Below are 23,178 nucleotides of genomic sequence, written 5' to 3'. Positions count from 1 at the left end.
ATCGACATCTCTACATCCTTGTTAGAACCACAAGACGATGTCCTCTTTGATATTATTTAGGAGCAAAAAGTTCAATTTCTATGGTCTTATCAAGACATGTCAGGATTAGACCTAGATCTGGATCCCAATGCCAAACTAGTCAAATAGAAGTTGTAGAAGATGTATCAAACTAGGATATGTAAGATGGCATTGGGAGAGGTTTGTGCATTTCCTCCTTCTGTTATTTCTTTGTGTTTGATTAGCTCATGTACAATCATTGAGTTTTATGTGTTTGACTATGGCATGTCCTTTTACTCGATGATAGGTGAAATTTTTCTTTTCTTTGCACCAAGGGGACCTAGGTATGTTGTCATGTTGTGTATATGGGTAGACCACTAGATTGTTTTTTACCATCCCGTCAAATATAATATCGAGAGGTTCAAAAAGAGGAGTAAAAACTCATTTAGAATCATTCTGGAGATGTGATTTTTCTTGCTATGACATACATAGTATTGATTTGATTTAAGGGCACCTATTGTGGCTTTGCCCATATATTTGTTGATATGCGTACTATTGATATGGTTGTTGTTGGTTGAATCTAAGTGATGCCTATCACACAAATATTCTTTGTATTGGTAGCATCCTTAGTCACTATTGATGCAAGAACATCTCAGGTCTTGAGCAATCTTGCATCAACCAAAATTATTTCCTATTTTTTGTACCAGTCTATTGTTTGCAATGTAGCCATTGTTTCTTTTCTTTTCATGTTGTGCGCAATTGTCATCATGGCCAAAACCTAGCCTTGACCCTTTTCCTAAGAGAAAAAATTCTTATGTTCCATATTTCTTGAGTTCTACGCATTCTTTTTTGTTCTATTTTCCTGATGTTTTCATCCCACAAAGCATGTTGTTCCAGTTAGCACAATTCTCATTGATTGTGTGGCATCTTGCATAGTCAAGAGCCAACTCCTAACACACGCGTGGGCCTACCTTTAAGTGCGCATCATTTCATGAGAGAAAAATGCTCCAAGTAAAAGTCATTAGACCATTGATTTATCATATCATATTTCAAATATGGTTTTAGTCACCAAACCATCTGGAGATATCAAATTTTGCATTGACTTGAGAGATCTAAAAAATGTTTGTCTTAAGGATGACCTTTACTTCTAGACATGAGATGTTATCTCTCGTGGAAAAGTTTTTCAAAATATAACTAGATTTGTATCGCTAAAGATGATCAACACAAGTTCAAAACCTCATGGGAAAAAATATGTTACAACACGATGCCTTTCAACCTCAAGAATATTAGTGCAACCTACCAAAGAGTCATGATAGTTACTGGTAATTGTTAATTAGAAATATTAAGTACTGAGAAGGGGGGAAAGTGAACCAATGTTTGTCAAATTTCAAGCATTAATCATCTTCATAACATAAAACGATAGACTACAAATCTTTAAATCAATAAACCTTCATTTATAACCGATACCATTGTCGATAACTTAAAAAATCATATGCATAAAAGTAAATAACACCAAAACATAAAAATTCTTACATCCATAACATATGTTTTGGCATCACGGAAAACCCTTGGATAAATGAAAAAACTATGGTGGGGATGATACCCACAACTTTTTATCTATAGTAGAAAAAGGGTTTTGATTAGGCTTACAATTGTGTTTCCTTCTTAAGTACTCACCTTATAAGGGGTGACTGATACAATGTTAGTTGTATCTTTAGCCCATCAAGACTATTTTGCTAAGAGATTTTATCTTACTTGTTTGGCATTGACCTTGTTAAAGGATTTATAAAAAGTTACTATACGAACTTATCAAACCTATAAAAGACTACCTTGATTTTAGGATTTAGTAAAACTTGTAGAAAACTAATTAGGTGTTTATACAAGATAACATGGCCTAAATCTTTTTTTGTCTTAAGCTTGCATCTCTTTTATGCTCTGCTTCAACCTTTTTGTTGTACGCTTATCTTTCTACTATTTTTTCACTTATTTTCTCAATCTCTTCTCCCTCTTTTAATCATGTTGTGTCTGTCTTTATCGTTGATCTTGCTAACACTACACACAATCTGGACCTTAGATTTTAGGGTTTATCTATTGCATCCTTTTGTTGTTAGTTGAAAGCAAAACTTCCTTCATAGATAACCATTTCTGATAGTAGCTTTATTACTATACACTGATGGTTATATCTCTGATAAATATATTCCAATAGGATGCTTGTACACCGAGAGTGTAATCCTTTCTCAATTTCTTAAATGCTCCTTGAATATTTGAGATCAATGGCAAAACTATGAGTTGTATTTAATATCTTCATTATACTCATAAAATGCCAACAATCTCCCCTTTTGGCATTGATGGCAAAACAAAAACTTTACATTGTCCTTCACTTTGCTCTGTACACCCCATTCATATGACTGTCCCTATTTTTGTGTTTTTGAAATCTTTTTGTATTTTTACTTTTCTGATATACTTCTCTGATCTTCTCCCCCTTTTTGTTTATGGAAATCAATTCCACTAAACATGACAATAGAATATACATTAATTTCTTTTACAATTGACAATTTTCTCATGATAGTTGTATACCTTGTTTTGGTGAGTGCACGAACACTCCCCATGCGCTCTTCAATGTTGTCAATGTAAGAATATGCTTCTGTAAATCTGATGCAAAATTTTCCAACCTTCTATTGTACATACATCTCGTGTCTAAGTAGTTCCTTGTGCTTCTACCAGGTTACGCTTCATAACATCAATATGTGAAGTGAGCATTCCTTGAAACTCCAAAACATTGGCAACAATCTTCTATTTTTCTGTTGCAAGCTCTTATTCCTTCGCAACTAACTGCTCTTATTCCTTCGCAACTAACTGCTTCAGTCCTATTGAATGTTGTACAATGTTAACTGAGGAGTCCAATACTCCAATATGACTGATTCTTTTATTTTGCACTTCGATAATACTTGTGTCTATCTCTGCAGTAACTGTATCAAAATTACATAGTGCAGAGTACATGTAATTACTTTATTCAAAACCTCCTGTGCAAAAATTATGCTTTGTTTTAACTTGCCTTTTAGATCTACAACTTTGTCACAAAAATTGTTTTGTTCTCTCTTTTACCTAGTATTCTACCTCTTTTTCTATCTGATCCGACTAAACCTGTAATTTAACAGGGTGTGGAAGCTCCTTCCCTACTTAAATAATTTTTTTGCATCCAGAACATGCACTCACAAGAGTTTGTTCACTCATTTAATCAAGGCTTTAACCAAGAATATCAAGGAATCAAGAGCTAAAAGGTGCTTAGAGTTGGGGTATGGAGTCCCTCCACTTTTTGCAGCCCATAGTTGCCTTTTCAATATTTGTTTACCCTGATAGCCATGATCTACATTCTTGCTTTACTAAAATTTACATGGTTTTACCCATGAATGCACAGAAAACGAAGAGCCCATAGCTCTTTCAATCCTAACTGAATAGAATAGGATAAAAACGTTCTTTGATATCCAAACCAAACCCATCATAACATGGAGATATTGATTTAAGGTTGGCACCACTTTCACAATAGATCAAACTTTATCCTCCAATGCACTACTTTTTGTTAAGGGTCTTTTTACAAAATATAATCTACAGAGACAAACTAGTGCTCTTCCATTTCACACAAATATTCAAGGTTGTGCCAAAAGTGTAACGTTACTGACTGTAGAACCATTAATTCCATGCGACTTTTGGGCTTTGTAACTTAATAAAAATTAGCTACATACGGCATTACCTTTTCACAAACATGTTCAAGGAGGTGCCAAAATTGAAACCTTGTATGTGTTACTGATTGTAAAACCATGATTCCATGCGACTTAGGGGCTTCGTAATTTCCTAACATAGCATTGTTGTGCAGCTGTGATCCGTTTCTTCTAAAATTGTAGTTAAAATAAGTGCACATTTTGTTGTATTCAATTTATCAAAGTTTTCAGCCGTAACTTCTGTAAACCTTAAATATGAATGGATAGTTATAATTTATTGATTTCAAATATGAGACAAGAATTAGTTGCATTTTATTAATTTCAAATGTGAAATTAGAGTTAGTTGCATTCAACGCTGTGGCTACTAGTTATCTCACAAAAGGATCAGAAAATTTAGTCAAACAGTACCAGGAAATTTATCATTAGATAATGTATTGAATTGAGTTGTGCTTTTAATACAGACAATTAAGATGCCAACATATTTATCATATGAACAGCATGCGCTTGATTATATGTATAGTTTTGAACACAGCACATTTTGAAAATAGTATATTGATAATCCACCTCTAGGCACCTAATGGACAAATATGGTTTATCCAGCAGTATAGTGAAATTAGTTTAAGTTTCACAAATAAATGTGTGATTAATGATGCCAAACATTTCCTGTAAATAGTAATATATTATCCATAAGAAGATTACATGGCAATATGATTCCCATGATATTCAGCATAGTAAGATATGATTTCCACATTTAAAGATTTGGCAAAAGATGTTTGATTTAGCAGTCTGTATACACAACAGACATTTGCAGACTGCCGAGCTTCAACGACCACCTTCAAGGAAAACTATGTAACAAAAAAAATTGCCTGTCCATTTTATTTGCATGGACATGACGAACACTAACATGTACAAATCAATCATAAAAAGTGTGACTCTGTGCTTTGCACAACTAATGTATGCCTTTACAGTTCAATATGAAAAATGCAATTTTTATGCACTATGCATAGTCTGACTTTTATGCATTCTGCATAGTCATTGCATAGAAGAAAGCTGCTTCGGGACTCGACAATTCTTGGAGAGACTTTCCACTTCAAGACTTGCAAAATCATATCAACCTTGGAATCTTCTTTCCTAGATTTCCAAGGGGCTTTGATTACAGCACACAAGTAAATAATGAATCATAGCTGCAGTTTTAGAAATGTGCCATTGAAGTATAACATTAAGAAAACTTTCAAAACACTGGTTCTTTGGCACTTTGGCATGACCTTAAGAAGCAAATGATAGCTCTAATCTTAAAAGAGCACATCGGTTGCTTTGTGTTAGTATCCATTTTTGTAAATTTAACAGACATAATTCTCATGCACAGAGAGGTTATAGCTCTGACTGAGGTAAAATAACAAGCCTTTGCAACGGTTTGAGAGAAGCCATAAGCTGTGCAAATGATGGCCGTAAACTTGGATCACTGCCAAGAAAAGATTTTCTGTTAATACATAAATAAATATATGAACAATAGATCATTCTCTTTGGTTGGCACTATAGAAGATTAGAATAGAAAAATATTTTCTTGTTAAGCTACAATATATCCAGCATGTATGTCTAACAGCCATGCATGCACATTATCATACCCCATTCTGGTCTCTTTAGCTAGGGAAAAATCATTTCAAAGCACAAGTAAACTGCACATACTTTTGCCAGCATGCACTGATGATCCTCGCAACCATGGGATCAACCTCTTTGGGAATATCAAGGCGACGATCCTGGAAACCAACAGCACCAACCACCTGCATGGGATTCATTCCACTCCACGGCATGCGCAATGTAGCCAATTCCCATAAGATCACACCAAAGCTGTACACATCACACCTGCAAAATAATTCTGCTACATTATTGAATGTGAAAGGTTGAACAATAATCTTTTTTTCTTCTTAACAATACTAGTTCAATGATTCATATCAAATATGCAAATGCAGCACTTTTCGTAATGAATGTTCACATTAGCCTACACTACAAAATGAATGTTCAGTGTAATCACTCACTTTTCATTTGATAGTTCATTCCGTAAAACTTCTGGTGCCATCCATTCTGGCTATAATACAAATGAATGTGTAAGCTACGACATCTCTTTGAAAATTAAAAACATGTAAAAAAAAGATTAAAATGTGTTTCATCTCAGCAAAAATGATGTTCATTAGGTCAATTATGAATCAGCTACTATCCATTAATGTAAATATCTTAAATTTAATAGAAAAACTTAAAACCCTTGCCAACATATGCAGAACTGCAAGTTTGAATTCAAAACTAATTGAATACACTCGTGAAAATATAATGCAAAACATTATGCCTGTGGGGAATGAAGCTAGAGGGCAAGAAGCCCAAAATGGTGAAATCAATTCCTCCCCACCATTAAAAATGCTTTGAGGTGCTTGTGTGTTAGTGATCCTATTATCATATAATAATTACTAACATTCATGAGGTCATCTATTAATAGCTATTACTAAAATTTTAAATCATATCAATATGCACTCAAATCCCGCAAGGATTAAACATTTAACTACACCCTTTTCAAATATGCATATATTCTTCTCCAGACAAATAATATATATTCCACTCATTGTATATAATAAGCAAATAAATGCCTAATTTTAGCAATTTGGTTACCAAAATATATGAATTTCACATACCGTTCCAGCAGTTGATTTGGAAGACAAAAATGTATGGTGCTTCAAGCGTGACAAGCCAAAATCACAAACCTGCAGAGAATTACATATATTAACCTACAGAGAAATTCAAATTGATAATTTATGAGCACATTTACTTAGTAATCCCTTAAACTAAAGACAGTGGGACCCACTTATATACATTTAACTATAAGTAGGTTTTTATAATGAGATTTGTCTCCCTCATAATATGCAACTGTTTTCAATTTGAATCTAAAACAAGGATAATGAAAATTTGTCTCTTTCAAAAAAATGCCAATGTTTGAATCTAAAACAAGGATAATTAATGTTGATGGAAAATGAATCTTTTAAAGTAAAATGGTCAAAACAGAAACCCGAATAGTAATTTTAACTATGGGCAGGACGCTTCCAAATAAAACAAATGATTGTGAGAACTAAATGAAAGTTATAATAATAAAAAACTGAACACTTGATCATCATTTGAATACAGAAGCAGTGATACCTCAAAACTGATTACATAACCATAAAATACTAGATTATATAATAAGAAAAGCACATGTTTTTTGCATGACATGAATATAAGAAAGACACATAGTACGTTTATTATTAATTAAGTAAATGTGGATGAATGAATGAATGAATACAATGACATCCACTAGACTGAACAAAAGGAACAAGGAATAACATTTATTTTAGAGTTATAGTTGGTGGTTCTACGTATTATGTTCAAGAGATTGCATCTTCTAGTGTAACAAAATGGTATAATTCATAGTAGAACTGTTTTCCAAGTTCAAAGAGAAAGTTTCTTTTAAAATAAGAAGTAACCTATGATTTTCTTCCATGTAATTGCAATTTATAAGCTTTACAATATTTTTGGGGTGGTTCAGATTGTGCTAATATAGATGTAATGTTATGACTAAATCAAAAAAGGACTCAGCAGAAATCGACAAGCTACATTTTTGAGCTCACCTGCAATACAAAACTTGAAAATCTGTTGAAGCAATTTACCCATTAACACACATAATGAAATGTTCATAAGTAAGATCGGAAGATCAAAACCGCACTTCTTTATACTATCTAAAGAGTTGAACGAAAATAAATAACTAAATTGACTGCACTATCACCCTAACTATGACTACTTGCAAGAAATACAAGTTTTATCATAAATTGATCATATCCGTGAATTTTAATTAGGCACATACAACTGTAAACTCAACTGTACTAAAACTGGAGGAATGTTATTAAGGGTCCTCCAACAAAAAATAAGTGAACTTAAAACATACTCTAAATTTTTCAAAATTAATGATGGCAAAAATCAAATTAGCTTTAAAAACTGAATTTTCAAGGCCTGGAAAATTTATTTCAAACAACATATTTTTTTACTTTGGCTAACTGTGGAAAAAGTAAAACCCTTGATGAAACTTTAAAACTTCTATATTTTGGCAAATGGTTTAAAAATCTTTGAAGTCATCATATCCTTGTACCATGATCTTGAACAATTTTTATCGCCCTCAATGAAATGATAGGGGAATTATCATCATGGACTGATGACAATATCATAATCATCCTTATACATCACTTGAGATTTTAAATTCCCAATTTGTGTGGTCTAAATACGTTCCTACTGTCTCTCAGGGTCCTATGTTCTTACCCCATTATCTATTTATAATTGTACCAACTTGGAGTTTACTTTTCTTAGGCTAATGCCCATGTGCATATTTCTTTCCGCTTTCTAGCTTTTTCATTACTTTTTTGTTTCTAGGAAACTAGGACCCCTTATACCCTAGACCTTTGCTATTGTACCGAATATCTGTGGTCATTTGTGGACATTAATAACATTTATTTCCTTTTTCCTACATGTTGGGAACATAATCTTTTAATTTGCTTCTATCTACCCCAGCCTTGATTACTCCTTTCAACCATTTGTATCTGAATTCCTAATCCAATTTATAACTAAATAACTGTTGTTAGCATACTAATTACATTTGGATGTTCTAATTAAAGTTCAGCTAACTCTGATTTGTAACTAAGTAGCCATAGTTAACAAACCAATTATATTTGATATTCTAAAAAGGGAAAAGAGAAATTACTTAAAATATCCAATTTGGTTTCATTAATGTCTTTGAAGAACACTCAAGTTGACTATGTTCATGACCACGAGAATAAGAAATTGATAATAATGAATAACTCAGAATTTTCAAGAGATCTCGTACCTTGACATTCCAATTTTTGTCAACGAGAAGATTTGGAGATTTCAGATCTCGATGAACAATGGTTGGGTTGCTAGTATGCAGATAATTCATCCCCTTAGCCTGTACATTTAATATAATATTCAATGCTTTTCAGACCACTCTTATGGATTGTTAATGTACATCTAGAGAGTAAGCAGCACAAAAAACATTACCATAGCAGTTTTTGGAAGCATTATGTAGGAAAACAACTTGAAATTTGATTATAAATAAATGAAAATATTACCACGTCAAGAGCCATGCGTAGGCGGCGTTTTTCATCAATCTGAATATTAGGCCGGTGAAGTAGTTTATACAAGCTTCCTCTGCATGGAATGATTATGTTAGCCTTCACTTCATATCAAATTCAAAATACGAAACAAGTCTAGTTCAAAACCACAAGAATGTGCAGAATACTGCACTTCACAAGCACATCTGAATTAAGTAAACTAAACTAATGTCCATGAGCTTAAGTGATATTTCGCAATTGTCATACAATGACAATTATAAAATTTAAGATTTCAGGATCATACCTACTAACAAATACATCTGAATCCAGTCCCACTCCTAGGATATAGTTTTATTCCTGACCTGGCAGGGCTTCTGCCATAAATGTAATTATTTAAATACATACATGTATGCGTGTGTGTGTGTGTGTGTAAATGGACCTTTTTAGAAGACTTGGTCATAAACTTATATCAAAGAAGATGGACCTTAATCTAGTAACTGTCAATTCAATCTCGTTTTTGTGTCAGCAGATGTTACACCATCAGCCTTGGAAGGTATTATAATTTATTATATTCATATACTCTTAAACATATACGTTGATGAATTGGTCATTTGAAAAGACTTGTTCATGGACTATTATCAAAGGCGATGGAGCTCAATTTAGTAACTGAAGTCAGATTCCTTTCGCATGAGTAGTTGTAGCACCATCCTCCTTAGCATCTCAGGGTAAGTCAACATTTCAATTTCAAGATTCCAATAAAACCTTCCAATCTTGATTATGTCATGGTCGATGCAAATCAGCAAGACCCAGAAATATTGTCACATTTTTTTTCCTAATTTTTAAGGCACTCCAGTCAGCTAAACCCCCATCAGTTGGAGGTGCCCAAGAACAATAAGTCTCTACATGCAACTGTGGTATGCTGCTTCTATCAAACCATTCTCTGTAAACCTAAATAAAATATAAGCTAATGATTATAAACAATAATCTAACAGAGGATCCCTTATACTAACTCAAAATAGTGAAAACAGTTATATATCTTTGAACCCCTCATCCCCTACCCCGCTCTAACGGTAGATCCTTTATATTCACTTAAAAGTAGTGAAAACAGTTGTATCTTTGAACCCCTCATCCCCTACCCCCACTCCACCTACTCCCTCCATACAATGAGTGGGAATAGATTCAATAGGCTTAAGTTTCAAGAATACTTCAAGGTCAATGTCATAACTGGAAGCTCCATGCATTCTACCAAGACTTTTCTTCCTCAACCAATCAGTTAAAGCTTCATTTGCTTTTTGTCTATGTGAAAAATCATTGTATGACAATTTTATGGTGATTTCCCTCGGTTTTGGGTGGATGTTTCCCAGATAAGGGTCTCTGCAACCTAGAAGTTTCAATTTTGATATGCTCGTATTTCTTTTAGATCCTGAACTTTAGCATTATGGGTAAGTATGGAGATGCTTCAACTAGACATCATCATAGCCCCTGACTGAATAAAAACTATGGTGGACATCAAATATCGAAAAGACCAGGCTACCCAAAATATGCTAAATTAGACAATTTAAATAGATACTTATGATAGTGATACAATGGTATGAGCTTTTCTGTTTTTAAGAAAGTTTGTATGTATGATCTTAATTGATGTATGTAGAGGTTGAGAAAATCGCTTCCAATTTTATCCTTGGATTCTGTTTGGACATGTACAACTACCTCAGTTGCTTTAGCAAGCTCTCAAACTGTTCTAAAGACTGCTTTGGCAGTCATTCTTTGGCCCCCAACTTGGCTGAAGTTTGTAGGATTAGAACACCGATCAATCAATTTTTTGGTTTTCTCAAGAATTTTCTACACATTCAGCAGCTATCTAGCTATAATGCTCTGTTTCTCAGTTCTTTAATCTTATACTTCAACCAATCCCCTTTGGGTTTATTCCGAAATTTTTCCCTAAAACCACAATTGCAATTAAAAATAGTCATGTACGCAGTTTTAGGATATAATATTATAAATTTACCAATTGAAATGCCTTTTAATAGAATTCTTGGTTTAGGTCCTGCAACATTGTAGAATTGTTTTTAGCTGTGCCGTGTCTATTTTGTAAATCCCATGAGCTACATGTATATGAAATTCAGATGGTTGTCGATGATTAACTTCTTGTAGTCTAAATATGACTCGTGTCAGGCCGAGGAACCGCAAACCAGCACCATCAACTTGCAGACTAATTAGTAGATAGATCTATTAAAAAAGGTTCCAATTTATAAACTAGCATTCGAAGTAAATGTAAACAGAAATGGAGACACCATTACACATCCAATTGAAAAAAGAGATAGCAAAGAATAGCTGGTCTATTACTGTGGAACAGTGTATAGAATAGCTGGTCTATTACTGTGGAACAGTGTATAATGCATAGAATTACAATTTGGTAGATGAGATGCAAACTGTATTTCCCAGTGAATCTAATTCAAACATTGTCTACATGAATGAAAAGATCAAGAAAGAGCAGTGCTTCAACTAAAATTAGCAGTGTGCTAAAAGGGTGAGGATTGAGCATAAAAAGATTACAGAAATACAATATCAATTATCTTCATCAGCTCTTTGAACCATTTGTAAACCAACTATTCAGTTTCCCAAACAAATTAACGAGTCAAGGATGGTACCAATATGTCATTTGTGCCTTCAAGTGTTAACATACAAGATCATGTTTAAAACACAAGGTCATGTTGTGCAATTTTTTTATGCTAGTGGCCAAGGGGCCTAATGTTTTGTCATATAGTAAATAATAAAGTTTGCATTTGAAGCTCATGAGTGTTTTTTGCAATTAACAGAGACTTAAACCCAAATGCATGGAGATGATGCACTGTGAACTAGATGTTCCTTGGATCAGTCATCCTTCCTTGAATGAAATGGCGTTGGTGCTGTGGAAGTGCATACAATTGTGTCAAAAGAATTTATTTTTCTTATCCAGTTCCTTCACTATTGTACTTGACCCAAGAATCACAGGCCCACAGTATATAGTGCCATGATGTGTTGTTTGTTACTAGCCACACAACATGTTTGGAATGAATTTACACACCAACTAATGAAGAGTCCAATTGTAGAAATTTTGGATGTACATCAAGTCTTATTATCCCAAGTGGGAAATGGTCATTGTGCATTTGCAAAACTAGAAGGAATGTATTGCTGAAAAACTTCTATCTGCCCATCAATCAAAGAATATAATCAAAGAACTCATGATAGATTTTGTAAACTCAACTGTAATTCCATTCTTTGACTTTGTCGTCACTGTGACTCAAAAGTGTGTGTATTATGTATGGATATGAATTATTAGTAAGTTAATTAGCATAATGTAATTGCTTAAGTTAGCGGTTACTTTTTCAGGAATAGTTTCCCATAAGGTTGTTTGGGTGGTTATATTATCTAAAGGCTTTTTATAAAGCACATGAGATCATCGCAAAACCCATCACATGAAAATGATATTGAATGTAATTTTGCAATTCAGGGTGTGTTGATCTGATTTTTCTTGTAAATTTTGATTGTACAAGTGGTATCAAAGCAGGTGTTCACATAACACAATATGTCACTTGAAGATGATTATGCTCACAATTTTCAACATTAATGATTCCAATAGTCTACCAAAAACAATTCTAGATACTGGGGAATGGAAGGAGGCTGTCCATGTTGTATTTACAAGCACGAAACCAATGTATTGCATTCTTTTTTTTCGTCAAAGGGCTACATATAGCAGCCAAAAGGGCATGACTGTAGTTTGCTGGAATTCCTTTCCTTTCCTATTCCAGATCTGTTGATAACAGCATCTTCTCATTTTGAAATATCATGTTCCTTTGTACTTAAAGGTAGTGTGAATCCTGAATAAAGGTCTAGCATGCAATTTCAACCAAGAGTTCAAGCATTTGATTATTTTGTTGTGAAAGGCACTGTAACAGAGAAATAACATTCTACTTTAAAATGGGTGCACTGTTAGTTGAATATGGCATCTTTATTTTTGTGCAAGGATAATTTTAATTATTGCATCCCATTTGCCAATGGGGCTCTTAAAGATTCTCCTGCCACATCTAGACATTAGAACTTATAGGGTCAAAGAGAAGTTGAAGAACTGATGCAGTCGAGGATCAGCCACCAAATGAAGGGGAGCAAATTCCAGTAGCAAATTTAAGTTTCAGTACCCAAAGACCAGTTCACTTACTTGTAGCCAATCACAATCATTTCAAATGAACCATTTCGCCCTTGTCACTGCCTATTATTTGCTAGGCAACTGGATCTAGGATGCATTTTTGGTATCAAGCAAATTTGCTACCTAAGATGTGCTAGAGATTGCATCAGTTGCATAAAATGATTTGGTCTATGAGGTGCCTCATACGGCTCTAGGGATTTTTCACTGTGGGTGTCTATAATTACAGATGTATGTATGCTCTAATTGATATGTTGCAGGTGCAGAGCCCTGTAACTGTAAAGGGCTTTGTACTCTTGAATATTCTTTGCAGGTATCTGTAATTGCAGAGTGCTACATGCTCCAATTAATTTGTTGCAAGCATGTGGAGACTTGTTTATAGGTTTTGATGCAAGCGTGTGACTGTGGTATAATGGTTTGAATGGAGAATATTTCCAAACCAAACCCAAGTTCAAATTTCCAAAAGCATTAAGTTGAATGTTATTATTCTATATGAAATTCATCTCATCAATGAGGCACTCAAGTAATATTTAAGCCCACTAATATCCCTATGCAAAAATTACAAATCATTTTTAGTCACAAATTGGAAATTTATCATAGTCGTGAACTAGTCTTGGTAATCTTGATTTATATTTCCCAATCGAAAGGATAGATTCACATACTGTTCTATACTTCAAAAAATATTCCAACTAGATTTTCCCTGTTGGTGTATACTCCTTGTGCATTTTAGTCGAGAAATCGAGCTCTAACCGAAACACTGGTCTGTGTCATGTCCTAAATTGCCGGTGTTGGTATGGTGTAGGGTTTGGATAAAGGATTCAAAGGTTTTTCTTTCTTTAATTGGGGTGGTGCGGGCAAAGGTGATGAGGAAGGTTACAACTGAATATATATTCCCAAATAAATAAAATTATTCAAAAATATCAATTTTTTACCAAATACACAAAAACTATTGAGAATTTAAGCAAAGTTAAAAATCTACTGACAATTGACTATGCAGTGCCAATTTCAAACGATTAAGTTGTATCTATTCAACATTGTTCTCTACTGTATATTAAATTTTGTTGCATTCAAACAAAAAAGTTTTGTCTGAACTTGAAGCATCCTAGAAACACCACATATGAGAGGCCAAACAGGGAATTCCAGTCAGTACCTGAAAAGAATCGGAATCCAGTTCGTAAAGTTTGCATTCTTAAGGAGAAGTGTACACTAACACTGATTGTGTTTTTTAAGACAATTTAAAGCAAACAGAATACATAGAAATTGGAAAATGGTATAGAAATTGTCCAGTTTTGCATAATATGTTATGTATTAAAAAACAAAACTTAGAGCATGTTACATTTCAATACAATTGCATCAAACAAATTTCAAAAGAAAAACATATTTTCACCTCCAATTGTGCTTTCTTGTATACAATGAATGTGGTTTTAGAGAGCAAGAGGACAATTGTAGCAACAAAAGTAAAAACTACAGGAGACTTTCCAAAGTTGATCACTGTTATCGCAAAAGACTTCAATAGCCTATTTTGATAAAAACCCCAGACCCAATGGGCATTGGCAAGAACCAATGACAATACAAATTATATACAATTTCATATTAAAAAGATGGTAAATAAATGTTATCGGTGAAACTACCTGATTCTTTGAGCACAAATGGCATTCCATTTATGTGAATATTTTTTGAAGGTGCATTGAATAAAGATTCAGAAAACTTTCACAAATCACTCCACATCAGGATGATAAAAACAAACCTCGGAAGAAATTCAGTTAAAATAGACAGATGTGGTGGCCGAGTGACAGCTCCCATAAAAAGAACAATATTTGGGTGGCGCAATCTTTGCATGATTCTCACCTGAAATCCAAAGGTAAAATCTGAGTTACATCAAAATTTGCAAGATCTAAAAGATCAATAGCTTCATTATTTTTTTGTTAAATCATATTTTAAAATAACGAATGGCAGTATCCAGAAAATGCAAAAAAACTACAAGAGACTTAGTGGGAAGCTCCTGAATAAGGAGAACTTTGAAGGATTTGAGTCTTACTTCACTGCGAAATTGCTCGAGTGCATCTCCTGAGAAATCTTGATCAAGGAACTTCTTAACTGCAACTTCCTGGTAAAGTTTGAAGAATATTTCAAACCACAAGAAAATATGACAATCAAAACAACAACTAGCATGAATGTAAAAGGTACAAACCACAAGGGAAACCCCAAACTTGTAAACATTCAAACATGACAAGTAGAGAAATTATTGTTACTATCACATGATATCGATCATTAGATGTCTTAAAGTTTGGAAATATACAAGGATGTGTGAGAGTCGCACAAAAATACAATATGGCATGCCATATATGCATGAAATTGAAAAATTGAAAAATATATAAACATATACACATGAAACTCTGTGTAAAGCTGAGTGAACATCTTCTTAATATAATCGTGCAAGATATCGTCATCTACAGAGTAATATTTAACTCTATTGGTGTATCAAGCATCTATTGTGGCTTCCTTCGCAGAAATCATAACAAAATGATCAAATATTTCCCTGGCAAAATTTTCTCTTTGTAAATATATGCATCCACGTTATACATTCCTACAGAACCATACCAAGAATTGTATACAAATAATTTAATATGCAATAAGAGGAGACAATCAATCTCAACCATTTTTGGTCCTGGTTTCGGTGCTATGTTTACTCTCAGGGTATCTTAAAATTCTTGCTTGTGATCAGCAATTGTTTACCGATACTATAAACTGAAATGTTTTACAATCTACAATCACTACTCCCAGAATGTGGAAATTGTTAAGATTAACAACTGAAATGCATCCATCAGCTCACTTGACCATCTATCATTAGGTCTTTGTTGGTTAAATTAAGAATTTTGATCAATTATAGTTTAAGTGATTATTGAATATATTTCATGTGCTTATAACTGCATCTAGTATATTCAACCACTGATAGCTTTATTTAAATTCCTTCTCAATCTACCAAGTGCATTGCATTAAAAATTTGGAAATTCTAACTGCTCAAACCCAGAGAGCTCACATGTGCAACTGATAAATCATTAGCATAGATATATTATGTTCCATATCTAGTTTGCTGACATAAATCTTATTTCATCATTAAATAACTCATTTGATTTTGTTTGTGCTGAAAAGTGAAATTACTGAAGTATTGTGACTAACATAGGATACTGCAAGCATTAAAATGAAATAAAGCAGGTATCGACATACAGAAAAAGCACAAGCTCGCAAAAAGGATTTTACACTGGAGAAACACAATGAAGATAAACCCAGAAAAGTATAAGGATTTGACTTTGTTTGCCAGTCCTCTTGCAGTTTCAAGTTAACTGCCTTATTAAAGCCTCCAGGGGTACCAACATCTCAAATGTATCCTTCCAACTTGCTACACTCCACTGCTTCAATAGAAAACCCCCCATACAGAAACACTTCCAAAGAGCAAGGGACACATCCCCATGTAACAAAGGTATTTATAGAGCATAACTGATATGTTATTCGATATCAACAATCAATTACTCAAAAGTCAAAACTCAAAACTCATAAATATCATGACCAGAGAGCTTTCTCATATTATGGTGATTGCTATTCATTTACTTTGCTACCATTTTATTGCTATATCTGAAAGTATTTTGTTCATTCAGTAACCCAAAATCAGACTGTAATCATAGCAGAATTGTAAGAGACAAAGGGCAGTTTGTTAAGTGAAATGCTGATCCAAGCGTAACAATCTCTCCACAAATAAATCAATAATTTTAAATTCACTTTCCAAGCCTAAAGAGAGATCCCCTTTTAAATTTTGGTAAGTTTTAAGTAATGTTAAAAGAGAGAAAACATGTGTAACAGAATAAGTTCTTGAAATATTGTGTTCTCAAAAATGCCAAAGTCAGAAGCAGTGGGAGGAGCCCAGAACACAATCAGAGTTGAAAAGAGCTAAAAGAATTAAGAGTAGGCAGAGCTCACAAGAATTTGAGGCAAAACTGAATCAGAAGAAAACTTCAGCTTCACCAGTTACTGCTCTAGAATCTAGAGACCCCAAAACCTGTAGCAGTACAGTTGTAGTACCAACAATGATCTAGACACATCTTGGGTTCTTCTGATTTTTTAAATCCTTCCTGACACAGAGAAAAAGAAAAGATAAATATACATAAAAAAACACGAGTTCTTGGCCAAAAGTTTTGTGAGTCACTATGACCACAACTTGCACACTCTTAACTCTAGGCAACATCAAGGTGAGATTCCTCTCTCCTCTGAGCAATAGGGGAGACTCCCTTCTTACAATAGCTGGCTCCAACAAGGACTTGGGAATTAAAAGCAGGGTAGTTCTCTTAATCTATTCCTCTTTTTTCAGAAATGATTTTACACGTAACTTCTGAACAGCACTTATACTTTAAAAAAAGTACCTATTGCTAGAAAATATCGATGGTTTGTGAGTTGATGTAAGAACAACACATAAGACACTTTTTTGTGGGTGAAACAGTTACAGAAGCTCAAAATCTTCTGCCCTTATCCTAAATGATAATTTTAACCAGTGTTACAAAACTCGGACTTGGCAAGCTGGTTTTGGGCTCGGACTCGGAAAATTGAAAATCAAGGAAAATTAAATATTTTAAAGATTTAAAACTGATGGAGGAGGATCTTGGGTCAATGAGCAATCTTGCATTAACCAAAACATATTGCTTTGTTTTCTGTTCCAGTTTGTTGATTGAGGGAGTGGTCATTGCTGCTTGCGGTTTCAAGTTGTGTGCAGTTGGCATCTTATTGTGGAAACATTGGTGATCCTTACCCAAAGTGCGCAGAATCTAATGTTTCTTGTGCTTGGAGTTTTGTGCCTCTGTCTACACTCGCTTGTTTTATCCAGCATACCATGCAGTTTCTTTCTGCATGATTTCCTATGATGAGTTGGCATCTTATGCGTTTGGACATCTCTTGGTTCATGTGTGGACCTATCCTTAAGAGCGCGGATTCTATTTTGATCTTTAGATATTCTTTTGTTTTCTCCTCCTATTTTGTAATTAAATGCTTGACAAGCCAACTTGTGGTCTTGTTGGCTATATAAGAACTTGAATTAGATTTAGGAGGGTATCATTAGGCATGAAGTAGGAAATTCAAAGGCAAAAGAGAGTCTCAAGATTAATGTTGTAATTCAATGTATTGGCCACAACATGTAAGGCCTTACAGTTGGGCATGTTGGATGTTTGAAAGTATATTTTATCATGCGAGTTGTCTAATCAATTAGTACTTGATTCATGCATAAAGTTGGTTCTTGCTACTGAGTATGTTTGCTTCAGTGTGTAGTCTTCGCAAGTTGTTAGAGGAAGGTTTTCTTTCCAGCCCTGCGTTAGGTGGTATCAAAGAACGTTTTCCTTCCTAGTGAGTTTGAACGTGGAGAACCATAATTGGATTGGTTGTAAGTAGCATATCTGAGTTCTAACCTATAACTTGCAGAAGATTGCAATCTTGCAAGAAATATTGTCAAGATGGTTTGAGGTAGACGAAATGGAGATAATGCTATAATGGATATGATGAGGCAAATTGCAGCAAGACTTAAAGTTGTTGAGACAGCCCAAAGAAGAGGTGTACATTTTGAGGATGTTAGTGATGATGAAGAAGCAGTATTGAATCCTAATCCTAAACTTGAAGTAGAACAAGATGAGGAGAGGCTTCTGAGAGTTTTGTCTAGGGCAAACTCTAGACCTGTTGTTGAGGTTGCAAGCTATGATAGAAGACTTGAGACTAATGTTGTATTGGATTTGATCTCTGAAATGGATAAATTCTTTGAGTATGAAAGTACCCTTGAGAATAGAAAGGTAAGGTAGCAATCACCAAGTTGAAAGGCCATGCTTCATTTTGGTGAGATCATTTGCAAATTGAAAGGCAAAAAAGAGGAAAAGAAAAGTCAAGACATGAGCAAAGATGAATGGCAAAATAAAGTTCCTTCTTGCAGATTACCAAATTAATCTATTGAGAAGAATGCAAAATTTGAGACAAAAGGACATGACTATGAAGGAATGCACTGAAGAGTTCTACAAATTGGACATCATATCCGAACATGTGGATGATGAAATTGAGAAAGTGGCTAGGTACCTAAATGATTTGAGGACATCAATTCAAGATGAGATTAGCTATGTCAAGATGGATAGCGTGGAAGAAGCATATCAGTATGCCTTAAACGCTAAAGAGTTGTTGACAAAGAAACATGATCAAAGACAAAGAGGAAGAGGTAGTAGATTTCAAAGAAGCAGAGGCATAACATATGGAGAAAGTAGCAGATCTAACAGTGCAAAGACAGAATGGAAAGAGGAACCTGTTGGTAAGAGATGTAACTACACTAGAGGTAACGGTGGTAAGAGAGGAGAGATATTGGTTACTTTAGGAATAGTAACAGTGATAAGAGAGGAGAGATATTGGTTTAAGGACACTTGTTTCAACTATGGAGAAGGACATAGAGCCTTTGAATGTACTAATTCTGGCAAAAAGATTGGAGGTCGCAGTAGAAACACTCTGGCATGTGAAGAAGTTGTTGAATCATCACCTAATGAGGAAACTAATGAAGAACTCATTCTGAGAAAAAGTTTATTCAAAACTAGATGTAAGGTTGCTGGAAATTGTTGCAAAGTTATATTGATGGTGGTAGTTCAGATAATTTGGCATCAGAGGAATTGGTCATGAAATTGTAATTGCAAAGGTTGAGACACCCTAAGCCCTATCATGTTGCTTGGATCTAAAAGGAGCATAAGTTACTAGTAAGTGAACAATGTCTTGTTCAATTCAAAATTCAAAATTATTACAATGAAGTTTTGTGTGATATTATGCCCATGGATTGTTGTCGTGTTCTGCTGGGTAGACCTTGGCAATATGATAGACAATCTTTACATGATGGTAGATTCAATCAATATGCCATTTGAGTTGATGCGAAGAAACAAGTATTGTTGCCTTTGGTAGAGAAGCCCGATGAGAATCATTCTACTACAAGAAGAGTATGTTTGGTTGAAGGAAATCAATTTGTTCAAGATGTGAAGGAGCCAAATGTTTGTTTTACCTTGATTCCAAGGAAGACTGGGAAACAAGATGAACTTGACCAAGCACTTGAAATTGAATCTGTGTTCATTGAATTTCAAGATATTATTTTCAAAAATGTGCCTGATGGTTTGCCTCTTATAAGAAGTATTACTCATTGTATGGATTTGATACTTGGCGCTAGTTTGCCTAATAAAGCACTGCATAGGCTAGCACCTGCTGAAAATGAATAATTGAATAGACAAGTGCAAGAATTTCTTGATAAGGGTCTGATCAAAGAAAGTTTGAGTCCTTGTGTTGTACCTGTTGTATTGGCACCTAAAAAGAATGGAGAATGGAGAATGTGCATTGATTCTAGAGCTATAGACAAGATAACAGTGAAGTATAGATTTTCATTGCCTAGGATGGATTACATAATGGATTGTTTCAATAAAGCAAAATATTTCACCGAGATTGATTTGAAAAGTGGGTATCATCATATCAGAACTAGGGAAGGAAATGAATGAAAAATTGCTTTCAAGACAAATGAAGGTTTGTATGAATGGTTAGTTAAGCCTTTTGGTTTGATTAATGCACCTGGTACTTTCATGAGGCTGATGAATGGGGTTTTGAAGAAATTCTTGGCTAATTTTGTGATTGTATATCTTGATGACATTTTGATATTGAGTAAGACAAGAGAAGAACGCTTTGAAACAAGTATTGTTGCCTTTGGTAGAGAAACCTGATGAGAATCATTCTACCACAGGAAGAGTATGTCTGGTTGAAGGAAATCAGTTTGTTCAAGATGTGAAGCAGTAGAATGTTTGTTTTACCTTGATTCCTAGGAAGACAGGGAAACAAGATGAGCTTGAGCATGCACTTGAGATTGAATCTGTGTTTATTGAATTTGAAGATATTATTTTTGATAATGTGCCTGACGATTTGCCTCCTATAATTGCCTCCTATAAGAAGTATTACTCATTGTATGGATTTGATACTTGGAGCTAGTTAGCCTAATAAAGCACCGCATAGGCTAGCACCTGCTGAAAATGAAGAATTGAATAGACAAGTGCAAGAATTGCTTGATAAGGGTCTAATCAAAGAAATTTTGAGTCCTTTGTTGTACTTGTCGTATTAGCACCTAAAAAGAATGGATAATGGAGAATGTGCATTGATTCTAGGGCTATAGGCAAGATAATAGTGAAGTATAGATTTTCATTGCCTAGGATGGATGACATAATAGATTGTTTCAGTGGAGCAAGATATTTCACCAAGATTGATTTGAAAAGTGGGTATCATCATATCAAAACTAGGGAAGGAGATGAATGAAAAATTGCTTTCAAGACAAATGAAGGTTTGTATGAATGGTTAGTTATGCCATTTGGTTTGATTAATGCACCTAGTGCTTTCATGAGGCTAATGAATGGGGTTTTGAAGAAATTCTTGGGTAATTTTGTGATTGTATATCTTGATGACATTATGATATTTAGTAAGACTAGAGAAGAACACTTTGAGCATATTAGACAAGTGTTACAAAGATTGAAGTGAGAAAAGATGCCGATTAATTTGAAAAAATGTCCATTCATGAAGGAAGAGATTATGTACCTTAGTTTTGTAATTTTTGCTGATGGTTTGAAGATGTATCCTGAAAAGATAAAAGTTATCCTTGATTGGCCTGCACCTAAGAATGTTGAAGAAGTTAGATCATTTCGTGGATTGGCAAGTTTTTATAGGAAGTGTATACAAAATTTCAGTTCGGTATGCAATGCAATGACAGAAAGTACAAGAGGAGATAAAAAAGGATTTCATATAGACACATGGAGCACATAAGAGTTTGAAACAAAAGGTAGCAGAATTGCCTACACTAGGTTCCCTTGATTTCACTAAGGTTTGTCAGGTTGATTGTGATGCTAGTGGAAGTGCCAATGGAACTGTTTTGAGTCAAGGAGGGAGACATGTAGCCTTCTTTAGAGAGAAGTTGAATGATACTTAGAGAAGTCATGCAGTTTATGATCAGGAATTCTATGCTATTGCTCAAACTTTGAAGAAACGGAGACATTACTTGAGGCCTAAAGATTTTGTGTTGTACACTAACCATTAAACTTCACAACATTTGGGAAGTCAGAAAAAGTCGTATTAGAGACACATGAAGTCGATAGAGTATTTACAGGATTTTTCCTTTGTGTTAAAACATAAGAGTGGACAATTTAACAATGGTGTTGATGCTTTGAGCTGAAGAAATAATTTGTTGACAGAAATGAGAATTGAGGTACTTGCTTTCGATGATTTGAAACATTTGTATGAAACCAATCCTGATTTTGCAGAAGCTTGGAAGGCTTGTAAAAATCAAGTGATATGTGAGCAAGATAAGTGGACTAATTATTTCATTCAAGAAGACATGTTGTTTAAAGGAATTCAATTGTGCATACCTAGAGGATCTATGAGAGACAACATCATGAAGGAGAAGCATAGTGGAGGACTAGCAGGACATTTTGGAATTGACAAAACAATGAAGATAATCTCTAACATATTTTACTAGCCTCGGATATACAAAGATGTTCAAAAGATGGTTAAGAGTTGCAAAATTTGTCAAACAAAAAAAAGAACTAGTCAAATTTTAGGTTTGTATTCACCATTGCATGCACCAAATAAACCTTGGCAAGAAATCAGTATGGACTTTTTGCTTAACTTACCTAGAACTCAGAGAGGTAATGATTCTATTCTTGTAGTGGTTCAGAGATTACATACCTTGTAGTAAGAAGACATCTGATGCAATACATGCGGCTGAATTATTCTTTATGGAAGCAGTAAGATTACATGGTTTCCCTAAGACTATTGTTTCAAAAAGGGATACTAAGTTCACTAGTTATTTTTGGAGGACACTCTCGAAGAAGTTGGACACTGAGTTTAAGTTTAGTTCTACATTTTATCTACAGACAGATGGACAAACTAAAGTTGTGAATAGGAGTTCGGGTAACTTGTTGAGATATTTGGATGGAGACAAGCCTGCTAATTGGGATTTGGTTTTGGCACAAGCAAAGTTTGCATATAACAATTCTATAAATAGAAGTACTAAGAAGACACCATTTGAGAGAGTAAATGGAATACATCCTAAAGGAACTACTGAGTTGGAGAT

The 23,178-nt window shown here is 34.3% G+C and overlaps 1 protein-coding gene across 2 annotated transcripts in view; it reads right to left on the bottom strand.

The window, feature by feature from the left end:
* Positions 1-4,375: 4,375 nt before the first annotated feature.
* LOC149576526 (Protein kinase superfamily protein) overlaps positions 4,376-23,178 on the bottom strand; it is a 56,295-nt gene continuing 37,492 nt past the window's right edge. Inside the window, exons 7-14 of one of the 2 annotated variants that reach the window (XR_016361743.1) lie at positions 15,070-15,138; positions 14,779-14,879; positions 8,870-8,948; positions 8,608-8,706; positions 6,398-6,466; positions 5,753-5,798; positions 5,403-5,579; positions 4,376-5,178 (exon numbers count right to left, since the gene is read on the bottom strand). Coding sequence is in view for 1 of the 2 variants with exons in the window: in XM_089817717.1 (XP_089673843.1) it covers positions 5,088-5,178; positions 5,403-5,579; positions 5,753-5,802; positions 6,398-6,466; positions 8,608-8,706; positions 8,870-8,948; positions 14,779-14,879; positions 15,070-15,138 (735 nt within the window). In the remaining variant the exon portion in view is untranslated. Of the gene's footprint in view, positions 5,179-5,402; positions 5,580-5,752; positions 5,803-6,397; positions 6,467-8,607; positions 8,707-8,869; positions 8,949-14,778; positions 14,880-15,069; positions 15,139-23,178 lie in introns of both variants that reach the window. The other variant, XM_089817717.1, reaches the window with a different exon arrangement.

Source organism: Cupressus sempervirens, chromosome 1 (genome assembly GCF_028749045.1).
Source record: "Cupressus sempervirens isolate cs-2001-9-10 chromosome 1, ASM2874904v1, whole genome shotgun sequence".
Taxonomy (NCBI): Eukaryota; Viridiplantae; Streptophyta; class Pinopsida; order Cupressales; family Cupressaceae; genus Cupressus; species Cupressus sempervirens.
Note: the sequence above shows the minus strand (reverse complement) of the source record. Positions and strands in the feature narration are given on the sequence as shown.